Raw genomic sequence first — 16,360 nt, 5'->3', positions numbered from 1 at the left:
CCTGAAAAACATAATGCCAAGTGGTTTTCCATAAATATTGTTAGCTTTCGGTGCCTCCTTCAGCAGTTCTTCCTTCCTGGAACAAATCTCTGTTCCTGTGGGGCTCTGCACTGCATGAAAGTCCTCACATCTACCCCACTGCTTCCCTTCCTCAAGACCTTCCCAGTTTCCTCCTGGTAGGCCAGGGAGCCTTGGCCTTTTCCTATGCACTTTAATGCAGGTTTCTGTGCCTCCTTGCCTTGAGCAGTGTCCCTCCATCTTGAATTAATGGGTGGTAAATACTGAGGCAAGCCAAGGTAAAGCCACCTAGTGTGGTGGCACAGAAGTGTGAAACTGGCTATTTCATCTAGGCAAATTATGGTGATGCAGGGACCCAGTGACAGAGGGCCTTGTATATCACACTTGATGACCTGCAGTAGGTTAGTTCCTTTCAGGTGGTAGAATGGGGTCTAGTCATATTTGCATCATGAAAGACTGCTCCTGGGAGACAGAGGCCATGTGGGAAGCACCAGCAGCCGACTTAATCTAATAGGCATTTATAGAACACTTACCCAACAACAGCAGTGTGTGTATACAGTCTTTTAACTAAACATTAAAGATCTACCAAGAGGCCCTCTTTTGAACCATTAAAGAAGTCTCAATATATTTAGGAGAATTAAGATTATATAAAGGTTCTTCTTTGATGGCAGAACTGTCTTAGAAATCCATTAAACTACAAATATTAGAAAATGAAACCATACCTTAAACAACCAACCCATAGTCAAAGACAAAATCAGAAGGAAAATTAGAAAATCTTTTTAACTGAAAGAGAATGAAAACACAGCATATTTATTAAATGCAGCCAAAGTACAGGAGAATTTATAGTTCTAACCATCCATATTGTACAAGAGAAAGGGATGGATATTTCTACTTTACACGGTGGAGAACAATTGTAGTAACCCAGAAAATGAAAATAATAACATAAAAGCCAAGCTAATAAAGTAGGAAAAAAACCTAAAATACAGAAATTGGTGAAATAAGCTTTTAACCTTATTCTTTTAAGAATCATAAAATTGATAAACCTTAGATAAGTCCAAAGATTTGAATAAATACCACACCACAGAAGAAGTAAGGACTGACATAAGCACATGAAGAGATACTTAATATTGTCAGTAGGGAAACCACAGTGAGATAGTACCACATACACATTGTAATGGCTACAGGTAAAACAACTGACCGTGATGAGGGGTGGAGTAATCGTAACTCTCATATACTGTTCTTTGGGAGAGGGCTAACTTAAGAGTTAAACTCACACCTAACATATGACCCAGGTGTCTTATAAGAAAACAAAAGCAAATTTTTACACCAAGACTTGTGTAAATGTTCATAGCAGCTGTTTGTAACAGCCCAGACCACAAACAACCCAGATATCCATGAGCAGAAGAATGGATAACAGATTGTACTCAGCAATAAAAAGGAACAAACTCCTCATGCATACGTGTGAATGGTCTCAAAATGATGCCTGACCCAGCTATTCTAGAGATTTGCATATCCTATGCAAGGTTCTGGATTCATTCCCCTGAACTGCAACAGACAGTTAAAAGTTGTGCTGAGTGAAAAGAGGCAGATAAAATAGCATCTATTTATTTTTTTTATTTTTATTTTTTAAACATATTTTTAGTTGTAATTGGACACAATATCTTTATTTCATTTATTTATTTTTATGTGGTGCTGAGGATCAACCCCAGCCCTAAGAGCATCTATTTATATACAATTCAAGAAGTTACTAAGTAATCTGTAGTGACTGAGCCCAGACTGGTGATTTTCTGTGGACAAGGATGGATTGGAGAAGGAGTGAGGAGGGAAGGATTACAGGAAGCTTGGGGTAATGGAAATGATACTTGTTTTGATTGTGGTAATGGTTTAATGAGGTGAACATTCATGAACACCTTTTAAATTGTGTACTTTAGGTATCTTCAGCTTTTAGTACTTGTTTTACTTCAACACAGTCATCAGTTTTTTAAATTTATTTTTTGTTTGTAAATGGACATAGTATCTTTATTTTATTCATTTATTTTTATGTGGTGCTGAGAATTGAACCCAGTGCCTCACACATGCTAGGCAAGTGCTTTACCACAGAATCACAACCACAGCCCTCATCAGTATTTTTTAAAGGAATCAGTGGACTTCATATTTGTGCCTCACATTTAGCCAGTTAGGAAAGTAATCAGGCAGGAGGTCAATAATAGTTGGTGAACTTGAATTTGAGTCAGATATCAGGTGTGTGTGTGTGTTTGTGTGTGTGTGTGTTTTGTGGTAACCCTTCTACTTGCTTTATCTAAAGAGGGCATGTTTTACCCTAGCTTTACACTAGAGAATGTAGTTCTTTTTTTTTTTTTTTGTCTGTTTGTTTGTTTGTTTTAGTACAAGAGATTGAAGCTAGGGGTACTCTTCCACTGAACCACATCCCCAGTCCTTTTTACTTTTTTGAGGAGGGGATGAGTACTGGGGATTGAACTGAGGGGCACTCGACCACTGAACCACATCCCCAGTCCTATTTTGTATTTTATTTAGAGACAGGGTCTCACTGAGTTGCTTAGTGCCTGCTTTTGCTGAGGCTGGCTTTGAACTTGGCGATCCTCCTGGGATTATAGGTGTGCACCACTGCGCCCAGCTCTTTTTTACTTTTTGAGACATAGCCTCTCTCTAAGGTTGTTGTGACTGGCTTCAAAATTGGGATCCTCCTGCCTCAATCTCCCAAATTGTTGGGATTACAGGAGTCCACAACCATACCCTGTGTGTTCTCTTTTGTTTTGAGATGGGATCGTGCTATGCTCCTCCAAGCTTTTCTCCAGTCCTTGGGCTCAAGAGATTTTGTCTCATCCTCCTAAGTAGCTAGAAACCACAGGCATGCTGCTATGCAGACAGACTCTTCCTCTATGGGTCATCTCATCTAGTTGATGCCAAATTATATGTCCAATTGCACCTGATTGCTGGAGTATCTCACTCATGCAGAACAAAAACTTCACATTGGATGTTTCTATACATCATGTACACAGCATCCAAAGCAGGCTTCTGATTTTTGCCACTGGTCTAGCCTGCCCTCCTGTCTCTGGCATGTTTATTGCTGGCCCTGATTGTTGACCAGGGGTTTAAGCCCATTCCTATGGACTCTTGGAAAGAGTCCCACCTTCAGCATCCTTGAGTCTGAATGCTTTCCTCCATGGCTTCCACTGAGCCTAAACCACCTTTTCTTCTCTCTGCAGCTGTAACTGTCTACAGCAGTGTTCTTACATCATTGTCTCTACCCGAGTTTATTTTTCACATAGCAAAATTTCTTTTTAAGATGGGAATTGTGTCATTCCATCCATGCCCTTGCTAGAACCATAATAAGCCTGAGTGACCTACCCCTTCCTGTCCTTCTGCCTTGCTGTACTCGGTTGCTCTGGAAGCTCCACCCCCATGGCATTGCTTTCTTTGAACTTGCTCATTTGCACATGCTGTCACCTTTGCCTGATCATCTTCCAGATAGGGCATTTCCTTTTCTTCTTAAGTCTTTCCTCTGCTCCTATTAAAACACCATAGGTATATAGTGGCATGCATTTGTAATCTCAGCTCCTTGGTAGCTGAGGTAGGAGGATCCTTGAGTCTACTAGTTCAAGCCAGTCTAAGCAGCACAGTAAGACTGTCTCAAAAACAATCAAACCAAAACCAACCAACCAATAAAAACAATCAAAATAACACCACCCTCTTAGTCCCACTCTATACCCGTACCAGCTTTTTTTTTTTTTTTTAATGCAAGGTACCATGTGACTTTGAGTTCACTTGTTTAGTGTCCTTTTAGAACAAAAGCAGATGCTCTATGTTTTTTGCATTGTACCCTGGTGTCTGTCCTAAAAGAAGACCCAGTATAGAGTAGATAACCAGATGGTTTTGGATGTCTCCCTCGGCCCAGTACTTTTCCACAGGTCGGCCCAGATGCTGGAAGTTGTCCTTGACCTTTCACCCCTTCTCCTGCCTAGCCTCTGCCTCCCCAGCCCCAGCAGTCTTACCATCTCTCTGTTCCTGGCAGCTCTGTTCCAAACCGCTGCCCTCTGTCTCCTCATTGCCTTCCCTGTTCCTTGTGTCTCCTCCCATGTACACTTGGGGTTGGTCCTCGGCTCCCTGTTTCACTCACCCTGGCCACCTGGCCTGCTGGCCTCAGTGCTTGCTGCCACAGTGCTCTTCCCCAGGTGTCTGATGACTTCAAGGATCTCCTTAAGTTACTTCCTCAAGGAGGCCCTTGCTGCCAGCCTAAGTGAAAGCGTTCTGTACCCAGCACTAGGCGCTTTTTCCTGGTTTGTGTTTTTTCCTCATCATTTGCCCCTATCTACTATTGTTCATTTTTACTAATTTATCTTATTTGTTACTTTGTCTTTTGAAGAGCATATTAGCTCCTCAAGGGCAAAGATCTTTGTTTATTCTGTCCCAGTGCCTGGGCAGTCATGATCTCCCAGCAAGTATCAGGACAGACAACAGGGTGCAATGCAAAGAACATAGAGCATCAGCTTTTTGTTCTAAAGGGACACTAAACTTTGAGTACCCTGATCCAAAAAATCTGAAATCCAAGATGCTCGAAAATATGAAACTTTTCAAGTGCAGATATGACAACTAGTAGGGTTTTCAACATGTAACTTCATGTGATGAGTGACAGTCAAAACTTAGGTGCACTTGAAAATGTTATATGAAATTACTTTCAGTCTGTGTATAAGATGTATATGAAACAAATTTTTCATGAACATAAATTTTGGGGCTCATTCCCAAGATATCTTACATATATGTAACTATTTTAACCCTGAAAGTATCTGAAACACATGTGGATCCAAGCCTTTTGGATTAGGGACACTCTGCCTATAATGAGTGATGAACATGTGAGCCCAGAACCTGATATTTCAGGGCCATGATGGCTGTCAATTATAGTGTCAATCTGGGACTTTGGTAACCATAAAGCTCAGCAGGGCCCATCAGTGTGAGAGTCTGTAAACAAGTCAAGATGGCGCCTGGCATTTTGCAGAGGGAGTGGTTTGTGAAGTAATGCCAGCGAGCCATTAAGTATGGAGATTCCTTATTGGTTGACTGCTGTATCTAGTTTATGTTAATTAAGATAAGCTGTGTGTAATGTATATATACCCCTCCGGTCCTTCAATAAACAGCTCCCACTCCTGCTGTATCAACATACACAAGTTGCTCGTCACCCCCCCAGTTATTTTGCTGCAGCCAGGCTGTGGCACATCAGGTCTGATGGTTTTGGCTATTCTGCTGGGGGCGAAGGTTGTTTTCCAGGATTAGGGAAGAGAGGTAGCTTTACAAAGGGTTAAATCAGTGAGAGTTTTGAAATCCTCATAATTTATATAATTCTCATATCTGTCAGTACAGAAAAAGACATCTGCTTTCCTATATTCTGTGTGGTTGGGGTCTGAAGCCTGCAAGGACATGATTGGCAGCCATTGTTCAGTTCTTTCCCAGCAATCTCCACACACTAAATTGTTCACTGAGCCAGGTTTGGTTAAACCACAGAACTTTGTTGGTGTGATAGGGGCACATAGTTTCAATCATTCTTTTATAAAAGCATGTAAGAATGTAACGAGTCATTTGTACTGAGAGGTGCTGTCATTCCTTCCTTCCTTCCTTCATTTGTTGAGCCTCTGGGGCCAGTTATGCCAGTGCACACTCATGGTCCGGTTGAACATTGGTGACAGGATAGAGAGAGAGCCACAAGAGTAGGACTTGGCTGGGTACTGGAAGAGTCTCTGGAGCCTTTGTGAGAAACCACAGTAGCTTTGCTGTGGGTCTTATTCTCCTTCACACCTGATGCACTGCTGCAGGGGCCCTCCAGAAGGCAGGGCAAACCAAGGGGGCGTTGGTGCTGTGTAACCCTGTGGTGTGCTGTGGCTTTGAGCACAGACAGGTAGTGCTGGCTCCTATAAGTTGCTGCCTGGCCCTGCCCACCCACTGCCCTGTGCCTCTGGTCTCCAGTACCTGCAGGTGTTCATCATCAGGTGCAGAGCAGGGCCATCTTGGGGTTCTCTGATTTGGGTTAAAGTCCTGCCTGCTATCCCCACCTATTAGCCTTAAGCCCATTTCCAAACTCCCGAGCCTTGGCTTCTTTTTCTCTGCTCTGTGTGTATGTGTGTTTCTAAAAACTTAGTTTTACTTTTCTGAGAGGACGATGATAACCTTTTGAAAAGGATGTAGGGAATCTTGCCTCTGCCTTAGGCCTCTATCTCTACCTTCATCGACAGTTTAGGACCTGTTTGAAAAAAGCAGCCATTGAAATTGGGAAACTGGAGTTGGATTCAGCATTATTATTACAAGGCCTGGAAGGGAGATGAGGTCTTGTAGGCCTGGCTGCCCTCAGGTTCCCTGTTGTTTGAGAAGGTCTGGAGTCAATTTCCAATTCAGTGTGAAGCCCTTGGTGCCGATGCCTTGGGGCAGTGGCTTCAAGCCTTGTTGATGAAGTGCCATTCTGGTGCTTTCTCATGGTCTGACCATGGTACTGACAATTTCTCTTGAGGGGAAGTAACGAAGAAGTCTAGGCAAAGAATTTTCTAATTCCTAATAAAATTTTTCTTATGTTGTTACTTCTTTATTTCCAGTTTTATGAGTTTCTAAAACATTAAGTTCAGTTTTATTTTACAAATTTTCTATTCTTTTTCTTTATATAAACATAATGTGGGGCTGGGGATGTGGCTCAAGCCGTAGCGTGCTCGCCTGGCATGCGTGAGGCCCGGGTTCGAACCTCAGCACCACATACAAACAAAGATGTTGTATCCGCCAAAAACTAAAAAATAAATATTGAAAAAATTCTCTCTCTCTCTCTTTCTTTAAAAATAAATAAATAAATAAATAAATAAAAATAAACATAATGTGCGCTTATTTTAGAAAAAAAAATATATACATATATTTACATATATGTATATATAAAACAACCTTGGCTTTGTGAATCAGGTTTTGAAAATAGAATTTTTTTTTCTGTTCCAGACTCCTTTTAGTTTTGGCATGAATCATAGGACACCACCCTACCCCGCTGGGGATTATTGTCTTCTGTGCAGAAGTGAACGGAAAGACCCTTCATTCTTAGAGAGTGGAATTAAGACTGCGAGCAAATTGGCCCTTTCCATGGCACCCAAGGGCAACAGCGTGCTGCACCTGCCGCTGTGGGTGTGCCCGGACTGCCGGAGAACTGTGGAGAAGGAGGAGAGGCATGGCGGCCTTGACCAGCCGGTGAGTGGCTGCCAGCGCAAGCAGGCTCATCGCCCTCTCTGTGGGATGTGGGTTAACTGGCAGCAAGAGGAAAGAAGCTGCACCTGCTTTTAGGGTACTCCCTTCTGCACCGTCTTCTGGCCTAAATTCCACCCTCCCGACCTTCATGGCCACAGGTACAGGAGGTGGTGGGCATCTGCTCTCCTTATTGGGACAGTCAACAAGCTTGTGGTCCCTGGCTGATTTTGACTTTCTTAGTTCAAGCTTAGGATTTCTTTCATGGTGCAGTTCCCTACAAAGCTGGTAGGCCTTTTGTGTGTTTAGTTCTAGACAATTCCATGGGCTGCTAACTCACCTGAAATTGTTCCTAGCATTTGATTCTTAAGCCTGGCCTTCCCCCTTTGCTTTATCCTATGCCACAGGTTCTGGAGGCTATCTTGAGGCTGTTGAGGTAGGGTGGGACCCTTCTTCTCATCTTGGACCTAGAATGAGTCTTAGTGGGCCCTTGTTCTAAAAATGCTTTGAGATCTATTGTTTAGGTTCCAGGAGTTGGCTTTTGTAACCATTTAAGGCCCCACATCTATTCCCAATTTCTGCTTGCAAGCAACTAATTGTTTTCTGAGCTCTATCTTTTCTGATCTATATGTTGCCAGTAAAAGGCAACAATCAAGCTGTGGCTGTGGCTCAGTGGTAGAGTGCTTACCTAGCATCTGTGAGGCAATGGGTTCGACCCTCAGCACCACATAAAAATAAATAAATGGAATAAAAAGGTATTGTGTCCATCTACAACTAAAAATATTAATTAAAAAAAAAAAAGCAACAATCACTGCCTTCTGTTTTCTAAGGTGGGACTACTTTCCAGTTAGTCCCAGTGACAGTCAAGGAGCATTTGGCTGCAGTGCTGGTGGCTCTTCATATCCTGAGCTTCACCTGCTTCTTTGCTGCTGCTACCCAGCTGTTCAGCCAGGGATTCCTTGAGGGCAGTATCCTGAATAGTAGGCTTTAAGTCGATAAACCTTGGGCCTCATTGTTTACTAAACTAAAGGTAGCTTTCCCACTCAGCCCCCTCTTACAAGCCCATTTCCTGCATTATTTCTATTCGTTTGAATTTTCCCTTAATTGTCTCCTCTTTCTTCTTTACTGGAATTTAATTGAAGGCAACCAGCCACCCCTCCCCCCCTTTTTTTTGCCAAGAGCAGTCTGATGCATATTAGGTACTTCAGAATATTTGAATTAATGAGTAAGCAAATGATGAACAAAGGAGTGAATGCACTGACCCTCATTAGAGATTAAAACTAGAGCCCAGGTTTAACCCTCGGTAATGCCCCTCTAAAAAAGAGAGAGTTTATAGTCAATCTGAAGTTTTTTTCCCCCTTAGACATTTTGCTTTTATTGTTTTAAAAATTTATTGGTTTGTTTTATTTTGTTGCTGGGAATTGAACCTGGTGTGCTTTACCTCTGAGCCACATCCCTAGCCCTCTTTATTTTTTTTTTTAATTTTTGAGACAGGGTCTTGCTAAGTTCCTGAGGCTGACTTTGAACTTGTGATCCTCCTGCCTCAGCCTCCCGAGTACTGGGATTGTAGGTATACGCCACCACACACAAAAAATGACACATTCTATTGTCATTTTTCATGTGATAATTTTCTGTGTCCACTTAAAAGTATTTGGTATTTCCCTCATTATTTAAATGGAAGACTGTTTAGATTACAGATGTCAGTTTGTTTCCTATTCTCTTCCAGTCCATGTTCTAAGTCCTTCCATTGGCTAAAGCTATTTATTTATTGTTTTTTGTGTTTTTTTTTTTTTTTTTTTGGTTTTTGTGTTTCCTGAACATTGTCATCTTTCCTTCCTGTTCCAGCCCTGTTCTGGTATTTAGCCTGTCTGTGCCCTTGGGAATACTGCTGCTGTCCCCAGTACACAGGCCTGTGGCATTGCCTCTGTTTCACATCATCAGTTGTGCTTTGGAGCCTCTTGTGCTCTGGCTGGCAGTTGTCCTGATGACGATCATCTGTCCAGTGAGGCTTTCTCCCCCCACTCAAAATAGCAGCCACAACCTCTACGGAGCTGCAGTGTTGGCATATGTGTGCCCATGGACTACCCATTGCCTTTGTAGATAGACTTCTTTGTGGACACTGGTTTTAGATCACTGATATTTTAAAATTATGATGATTTACATACAGTAAAAATTCACCACTTTTAAAAAATATTTTATTTTTTAGTTATAGATGGACACGATATCTTTATTTTTTATGTGGTACTGAGGATCAAACCCAGGGCCTCACATGTTCTAGGCGAGCGCTCTACCGCTGACCCACAACTCCAGCCCTCACCCTTTTTTCTTTAAAAATAAAAATAAAACCACAAAAATTTCTGATTATCAGGGTTAAGATACAGAAAGAACATTTGCATCGCCTTGTAAAGATCCCTTGTTCCCCTTGGTAGTCAGTATTTGGCCTCTACTCTGGTCCCTTGTAATCATGGACCTGATTTCCTCCACGGTTCTGCTTTTTCTAGAGTGTTCCATAAACTCTGTCATTTGGCACAACATTCTGGAGGGTCATCCATGTTGTTGGATGTGTCAGTAGTTTGTTTCTTTTTATTGTTGAAAGCATTGTGCAGATACACCAGTTTACCCATTCCCCAATTAATTGATGGATCTTTGGGTGGTTTGCAGAATTGGGCTGTTTTGTAAAAAGCTGTGAAGGATATTTTTATACAGGCCTTTCTGTGGACATTCTATTGGCTTGTTGCTGCATTGGTTTGCTAGAATTTTACCAAGGACTTTGCTTCTGTGCCCATGAAAAATGTCTGCCTATACTCTAGTCTTGCAATGTTCAGGAAAGAAGTTAAAATGTGTCCCTGTGGGCTGGGGTTTTGGTTCAGTGATAGAGGGCTTGCCTAACATGGATGAAGCACTGGGTTTGACCCTCAGCACCGCATAAAAGTAAATAAACAAAATAAAGGCATTATATCCATCTACAACTAAAAAAACAAAAATTAAAAATAAAAAGTGTGTCCCCGTTTCTTCTCCCTTTTGGGGGGAGATCTGTGCAGAATTGATACCACATTTCCTTAAGCATTCTTGCGCTCTGCTTATTTCTTTCTGTTAGGTCAACTATAGACAGTAGAGAGCCCCAGCCTGAGGGAGCTACTGGCTGTGCATCTGTGAGGCTGAGTGAGCCCTTTGGCTGGATTGTCTGCAATGGTGTGTGCTGCACCCTTGTATCTCTGTGGACCTGGGGTTGGGTCTTTCTCTACTTTCTACTTGACATAGTTCACTTTTTCAGCCTGAGTTGGGGCAGCCCTGTGTTTGGGGCCTCAAGGGCAACTTTCCTGGCAAGTTGCCCCTGCTCCATCAACCAGATTCTGCCTTGTTTCTGCAGGGGTCTGGCCTTCACTTTTCTCTGTGCTGGTCTACTGCCTCTTTCTAGTACAGAGAGCTGTTCCTCTCCTCTCAGCCACTGGATAAGGCTTGGCCCTGGGCATAGGGTGCCTGCCCTCCCCAGCCCTAAAGGCTTTTGCTTCCTATAGAACAAAGATTGGTCAGCAAGGTGGGTGGCTTCTTTTGCAGTCTTCCTGGGAATCCTTCGGGGCTTCCAGGGGTTATATTCCTGGCTGGCTACACTTATTAAGCTGTTTTTTTCCCCCTGCTTTTATGGCCTCCTTCTATATTCTTTACTTTGCCAGAGGCAAAACAGGGTGTCCCTTTCTCCTTGGAAGGGCTTGTTGCCCCTTGTTGTAAAATTCATCTGGTAGCCAGGTGGGTCACTTCTGTTCTTGGTTTGCCCCAAGTTAGATTTTATGAACTATGGTTCTGTCTCATTAGGGTAGGAGCTCTAAGAGCACTGTTCTCTTGCAGCTTTCTGACCCCCTACGGAAAGTGGGACTGAATTATTCTTTTCTAGATACACATTGTGTGATTGCTGGTGGTCATAGTAGGTCAGTGGTGATTTTTCCCCTGCCTCCCAGTTTCACGTTGTGTATTTCCCCAGATTCACCTGTAGCCGCCCTTCTGTACATTCTCATGCCTGGACACCATTTCCAACGTTCAGCAGGTGTCTGGGCATGAGGCCTTTTCTGTGGCTCAAGTGCAGTGCTGTCTTCTGCTACCTTAGTTCTCTGACAGCCACATATGTCTCTAGGTGTGACTTCTGGTTGAGCTTGAGTGAATAAAGTTAGTTTTGTTAAGTTACATTCTTAGGAGATGTTATAGTTATTTGTACAAAGTTATTTTCAATTCCTGTTTATCTGCAGATGTTTGTTCTTTCTTCTTTTTTTTTTTTTTTTTTTTTTTTTTTTTTAAACTTTTTAATATTTATTGTTTTAGTTTTCGGCGGACAAACATCTTTGTTTGTATGTGGTGCTGAGGATCGAACCCGGGCCGCACGCATGCCAGGCGAGCGCGCTACCGCTTGAGCCACATCCCCAGCCCCTCTTCTTTTTTTTTTTTTTTTTTTTTTTTTAATCTTTATTTAGAGTCATCCCCCCCCCCCCAAAGAAACAACTTTTTCTTTTATATTTTAAAATTACATTTTAAGTACTGGGGATTGGATTCAGACTGCTCTACATGAAGCTACATCCCCATCCCTTTTTATTTGTTATTTTAAGACAGGGTCTCGCTAGGTGGCCCAGGCTGGCCACAGCCTCAACACAGGAGTGTGTTTGCCACTGTGCCTGGAACAACTTTTTATATTAAAAATATTATTTCTTTATTTCATTAATTATTACTATTTTATATACAATATATATATATGTGCAGTTGGTTAATTAATGCTATGGTAGACATCATAGAAAAATTTTAGAGGCATGAAGGAGAAGTAGAGCAAAGTAAATTTCCTCCAGCATCTGCGTCTTCATCTTCTTTACCTCCAGAGGGCTCTGCTCCTGACAGGTGATTGTGTCTTCCTCCAGAATGTTTTCTTGGCAGGTGGTAATTGCAAACACCACAGTGTCTTGAGTTACAGAGGGCTCTCAGTGACTCAAGGATGTGTTCCCCCATTTCTCATTGCTCCCGAGGAAGGAGTTCCAGTGCCATAGCCAGGGAGGTACACACAGAAGCTGGATGCTGTCTAGGTCTTTTCTGAGCGTTACCTAACAGTGATCTATAGAGCCTGAGCCTGGGCATTGACTCTTAGGGGAGTTGCATTCCTCCCCTCTGGGGAGCCCACAGACACTAGGGGAAGTTACTTGCTCTGTTCTCTTTGGTGCCCTATCACTCTTTTAAAATTTTAATCAGGTAGCCATAGCATTTCTGTTCTGACCTCACCTGGAGGCTGGTGGGAACTTGACCCAGGCTTAGCCTGCCTACTTTCCTCCTGTCTGATTGGCCGGCAGCCATAGGAAGCCACTCTGCCATCGTTACGCTATGTTGTTGGTGGCTACCACTAATCTAGATTTTTCTTCTTTACAGTTACTCTCCTGCCTTCCTACCTTGGATATTTACCTGTTAGTTTTCATTTTTTTTGCTCTGATATGTGCTACAAACTTCTAATTACTGTTGTTGATTTTGAAATGGTAGTTTCATTGGCTCATTTTTAAGTATTACCTAGTTTTCATTAGTTGTTTTCACCCATGAACTATTTCAGAGTCTTTTAAGTGTCTAAATACCTATCTCTTGAATAATCTTTAATCATATTGACTTTTTAAAATTAAGTTTATTTTTCACTGATACATACATAAACATCAAAATTACACTAGTGGGGTGTTTTGATAACATGTACATTGTGTAATGTTTAAGTTAGATTAAACGTACCTGTCTCCAAAAACATGTATCTTTTTTTAATATATATATTGTAGTTGGACACAATACCTTTTATTTTATGTATTTATTTTTATGTGGTGCTGAGGATTGAACCCCTAGCACGCCTCACACGTGCTAGGCAAGTACTCTACTGCTGAGCCACAACCTCAGCCCCCATTTATCTTTTTTTTTTTTAATGGTGAAAACTTTGAAAATCCTTTCTTCTAGCTTTTTGAAATGGACAGTATATCATTTTTGTCTCTAGTTACCTTACTATTGTGTAACACACCAGACCCTTTTGCTCTTTTCTAGCTAAAAAATTCAGTGCTGTCAATGTTGGAAATCATCTATATTACAGTATTTCTTTGCCAGTCATTTACAGTTGCTAATTCTGATGCATAGTTAAGGTTTTGTAAATGTTCTGCATGATCCTTTTCTCTGGGGTTGGGGGAGGATTCTGTGGGCACCTGTTAACAGATTGTGAATTAAGTGCTTAAATCCTTGTTTTTGTGGTCATTGTTTCTTGTGTGCTTATTTTACCAATTTGAAATCAGTCAGAATCTCATACTCTGCATGTCTCTTTGTCTTTTTTTCCTTATAAATATTTCCAGTTTTGCTGTGCATTTTTGCAGTTATGCTAGACAACCACAGCTTGAAGACATTGTATCTTGGTACTTCCTTTCTTTGCTGCCCTGGAGCCTTCTAGGGTGTTCTTTTCTCCTTAAGGTGATTTTGGGTGTTGATCTGTTGCTTCTAAAGCACTTGCCCTCCCTCCTCCTTGCACCCTTTCCTTCTCGGAGAAGTGTGTTTTTGGCATTTGAGTATAGTCAGCAGAGGGGTAAACTATTTGGTTTCACTGAGTGTCTGCTTCTGGTTTTTTTTTTGTTTTTTCACTGTATGGACACAATATCTTTATTTTATTTATTTATTCTTATGTGGTGCTGAGGATTGAACTCAGTGCCTCACACATGCTAGGCAAGCGCTCTACTATTGAGCCCCAGCTCCAGCCCGAGTGTCTGCTTCTTAATGGTGAAATTGTTCTTTGCTATAATTGCTAATGTATTTGTTAGTGCCACCACTGGTCAAACATCAGATGTTGCCTTTATCCTAGGTCCCGCACCTGGCCCTCCTCGAAGCTTGCCCCATGTGCTGAAGGTGTGCTGTTTCTCATCCTCTTGCCTGTGTTGCTTGTATCACTTAAGTGTTTAAACACTGTAGTTTGATTTTCCTGGTGTTTTGAATTTTGTAAAAATATAATCATGCTGTGTCCAGTTATGCTCTAGATTCACACATGTTGTCATTCCTCCATTTCCATTGCTATGCACTGTTTACCTTTGGAAACACACTGCGTTTTCATTTCCAGATTTTTGCCATTAAGAGCTATCCTCTTGACACACAGAGTAGCATATTGTGTTGTCTTAGAAGGAGGGAAGGAGGGGCTGGGGTTGTGGCTCAGCAGTAGAGTGCTTGCCTAGCACAGGTGAGGCCCTGGGTTCGATCCTCAGCACTACATACAAACAAATAGATAAATTAAAGATATTATGTCCGTCTACAACTAAAAAAATTAAATATTTTTTTTAAAAAAGGAGGGAAGGAGTTGCTATGTCATAGGGGATTTATATAACTGATGGCATATTAAGATCAATAGCACATTTGAAAATAAAAATTATTTTCCAAACCAAAAATAATTTTGTGAGAAGAGTGGCACTGTATTTTATTTTTGTTGCAAATTTCTTTAATGTTTGGATAATAGAAGAAAGCTGGGCTCTTCTATGTGCTTTTGTATTTAGTCTCTTGTGATAGGTTACCTTGATTGAAGTAAATGAAAAAAATTTAATGGCTTTCAGATAATTTTGAGTTTTCTACTTTAAGCTATCAAACAGCCTTCCTGCCTGCCTACCTGCCTTGATTCTTCCTAGGGATTCAACCCAGGAGTACTCTACTGCTGAGCTACATCTCCAACCTTTTTTATTTTTATTTCGAGACAAAGTCTTGATAGGTTGCCCAGGCTGGCCTTAAACTTGCTTCTTCCTGCCTTGGCTTCCTGAATAGCTGGATTATAGTTGTGTGCTGTCTTGTGGAAGTGAAAATTTCTCGATGGTTAATTACTACCTGGAGTCTGAAACTGATCAGTAATCTTTTCTGACTCTATTGTATTAAGATTCATTGATCAGCTGGGCATGGTGGCACACTCCTGTAATCCCAGTGGCTTGGGAGACGAGACAAGAGGATTGTGAGTTCAACAGCGAGACACTAAGTAGCTCAATGAGACCTTGTCTCTAAATAAAATACAAAATAGGGTTGGGTTTGGGGCTCAGTGGTTGAGTGTACCACTGAGTTCAATCCCTGGGACCCCCTCCAAAAAAAAAAAAAAAGATCCATCGGTCTGTCTCACCCTCTGAATGGATCTCTTACTCACATGTAGTTTTGTAACATTGCTTGTTAGTCATTTACAAAATGGTTTCTCCAGTTGAGCAGATCTTCCTGATGTGGACATCTTTCATTGTACTGTCTTAAGGCATCATTGGCCATTGTCTTTAGGGAAAACTTTCAAGCTTATAGAGGCAGGTACAAGCTTTCCCAAGTTCTGATCTTTTCCTTTTCCTCTCTTTCCTTGCTCTCCCTCCTTCCTTCCTTCCTTCCTTCCTTCCTAGGGATTGAACCTAGGGGCGCTTAACCACTGAGCTGTATACCCAGTCACCACTCCCACTTTTGAGGGACATGATAGTTTATTTTTTAAAAATTGTACCACACTGATCATGAAGACAAGCATGCACATGATAATGGCATTTTTTATTGGATCCCCTAGCCTTTTTTTTTTGTACCAGGGATTGAACTCAGGGGCACTGACCACTAAGCCATATCCCCAGCCCGATTTCATATTTTATTTAGAGACAGAGTCTTACTGAGTTTCTTAGCACCTCGCCTATGCTGCCTCAACCCCACAAGCCACTGGGGTTACAGGTGTGCACCACCGAGCCCGGCCCTTTTTTATATTATATTATATTTTATATTTTTTAAATATTTATTTTTTTAGCTTTAGGTGGATACAATATCTTTATTTTTATGTGGTGCTGAGGATCAAACCCAGTGCCTTGCTCATGCCAAGCGACCACGCTACCACTTGAGCCACATCCCCAGCCCTTACATTTTATTTAGAGATAGGGTCTCGCTGAATTACTTAGGGCCTCATTAATTTGCTGAGACTGGCTTTGAACTTTCAATTCTCCTGTCTCAGCCTCCTGAGCCAGTGGGGTTATGGGCATCCATCACTGTGCCCAGTCCCAAGTTCTGATCTTTGCTCAGAAAAATTATGATTATGAGAAAGCTCAGATTTTATGATTAGCCACACATAGTGTCAGTTGTTTTCCTTGAACTGACAGGCTCATTTTGTTCA

At 41.7% G+C, this 16,360-nt stretch overlaps 1 protein-coding gene across 7 annotated transcripts in view; it reads left to right on the top strand.

Moving 5' to 3' along the window:
* The window catches only part of Fam193a (family with sequence similarity 193 member A), a 149,366-nt gene that overhangs the window by 50,417 nt on the left and 82,589 nt on the right, over positions 1-16,360 (top strand). For 6 of the 7 annotated variants that reach the window (XR_009224846.1, XR_009224845.1, XM_046423623.2 and 3 more), the window contains exon 2: positions 7,000-7,242. Coding sequence is in view for 5 of the 7 variants with exons in the window: in XM_058572475.1 (XP_058428458.1) it covers positions 7,000-7,242 (243 nt within the window). In the remaining 2 variants the exon portion in view is untranslated. Of the gene's footprint in view, positions 1-6,999; positions 7,243-16,360 lie in introns of those variants that run through there. The other variant, XM_046423626.2, reaches the window with a different exon arrangement.

The sequence above is a fragment of the Marmota monax genome, unplaced genomic scaffold (genome assembly GCF_021218885.2).
Source record: "Marmota monax isolate L192 unplaced genomic scaffold, Marmota_monax_Labrador192_F-V1.1 WCK01_AAM20220418_F8-fsc00009, whole genome shotgun sequence".
NCBI lineage: Eukaryota > Metazoa > Chordata > Mammalia > Rodentia > Sciuridae > Marmota > Marmota monax.
The sequence above is the reverse complement of the archived record's forward strand: the minus strand, read 5'-3'. Positions and strand labels throughout refer to the sequence as shown.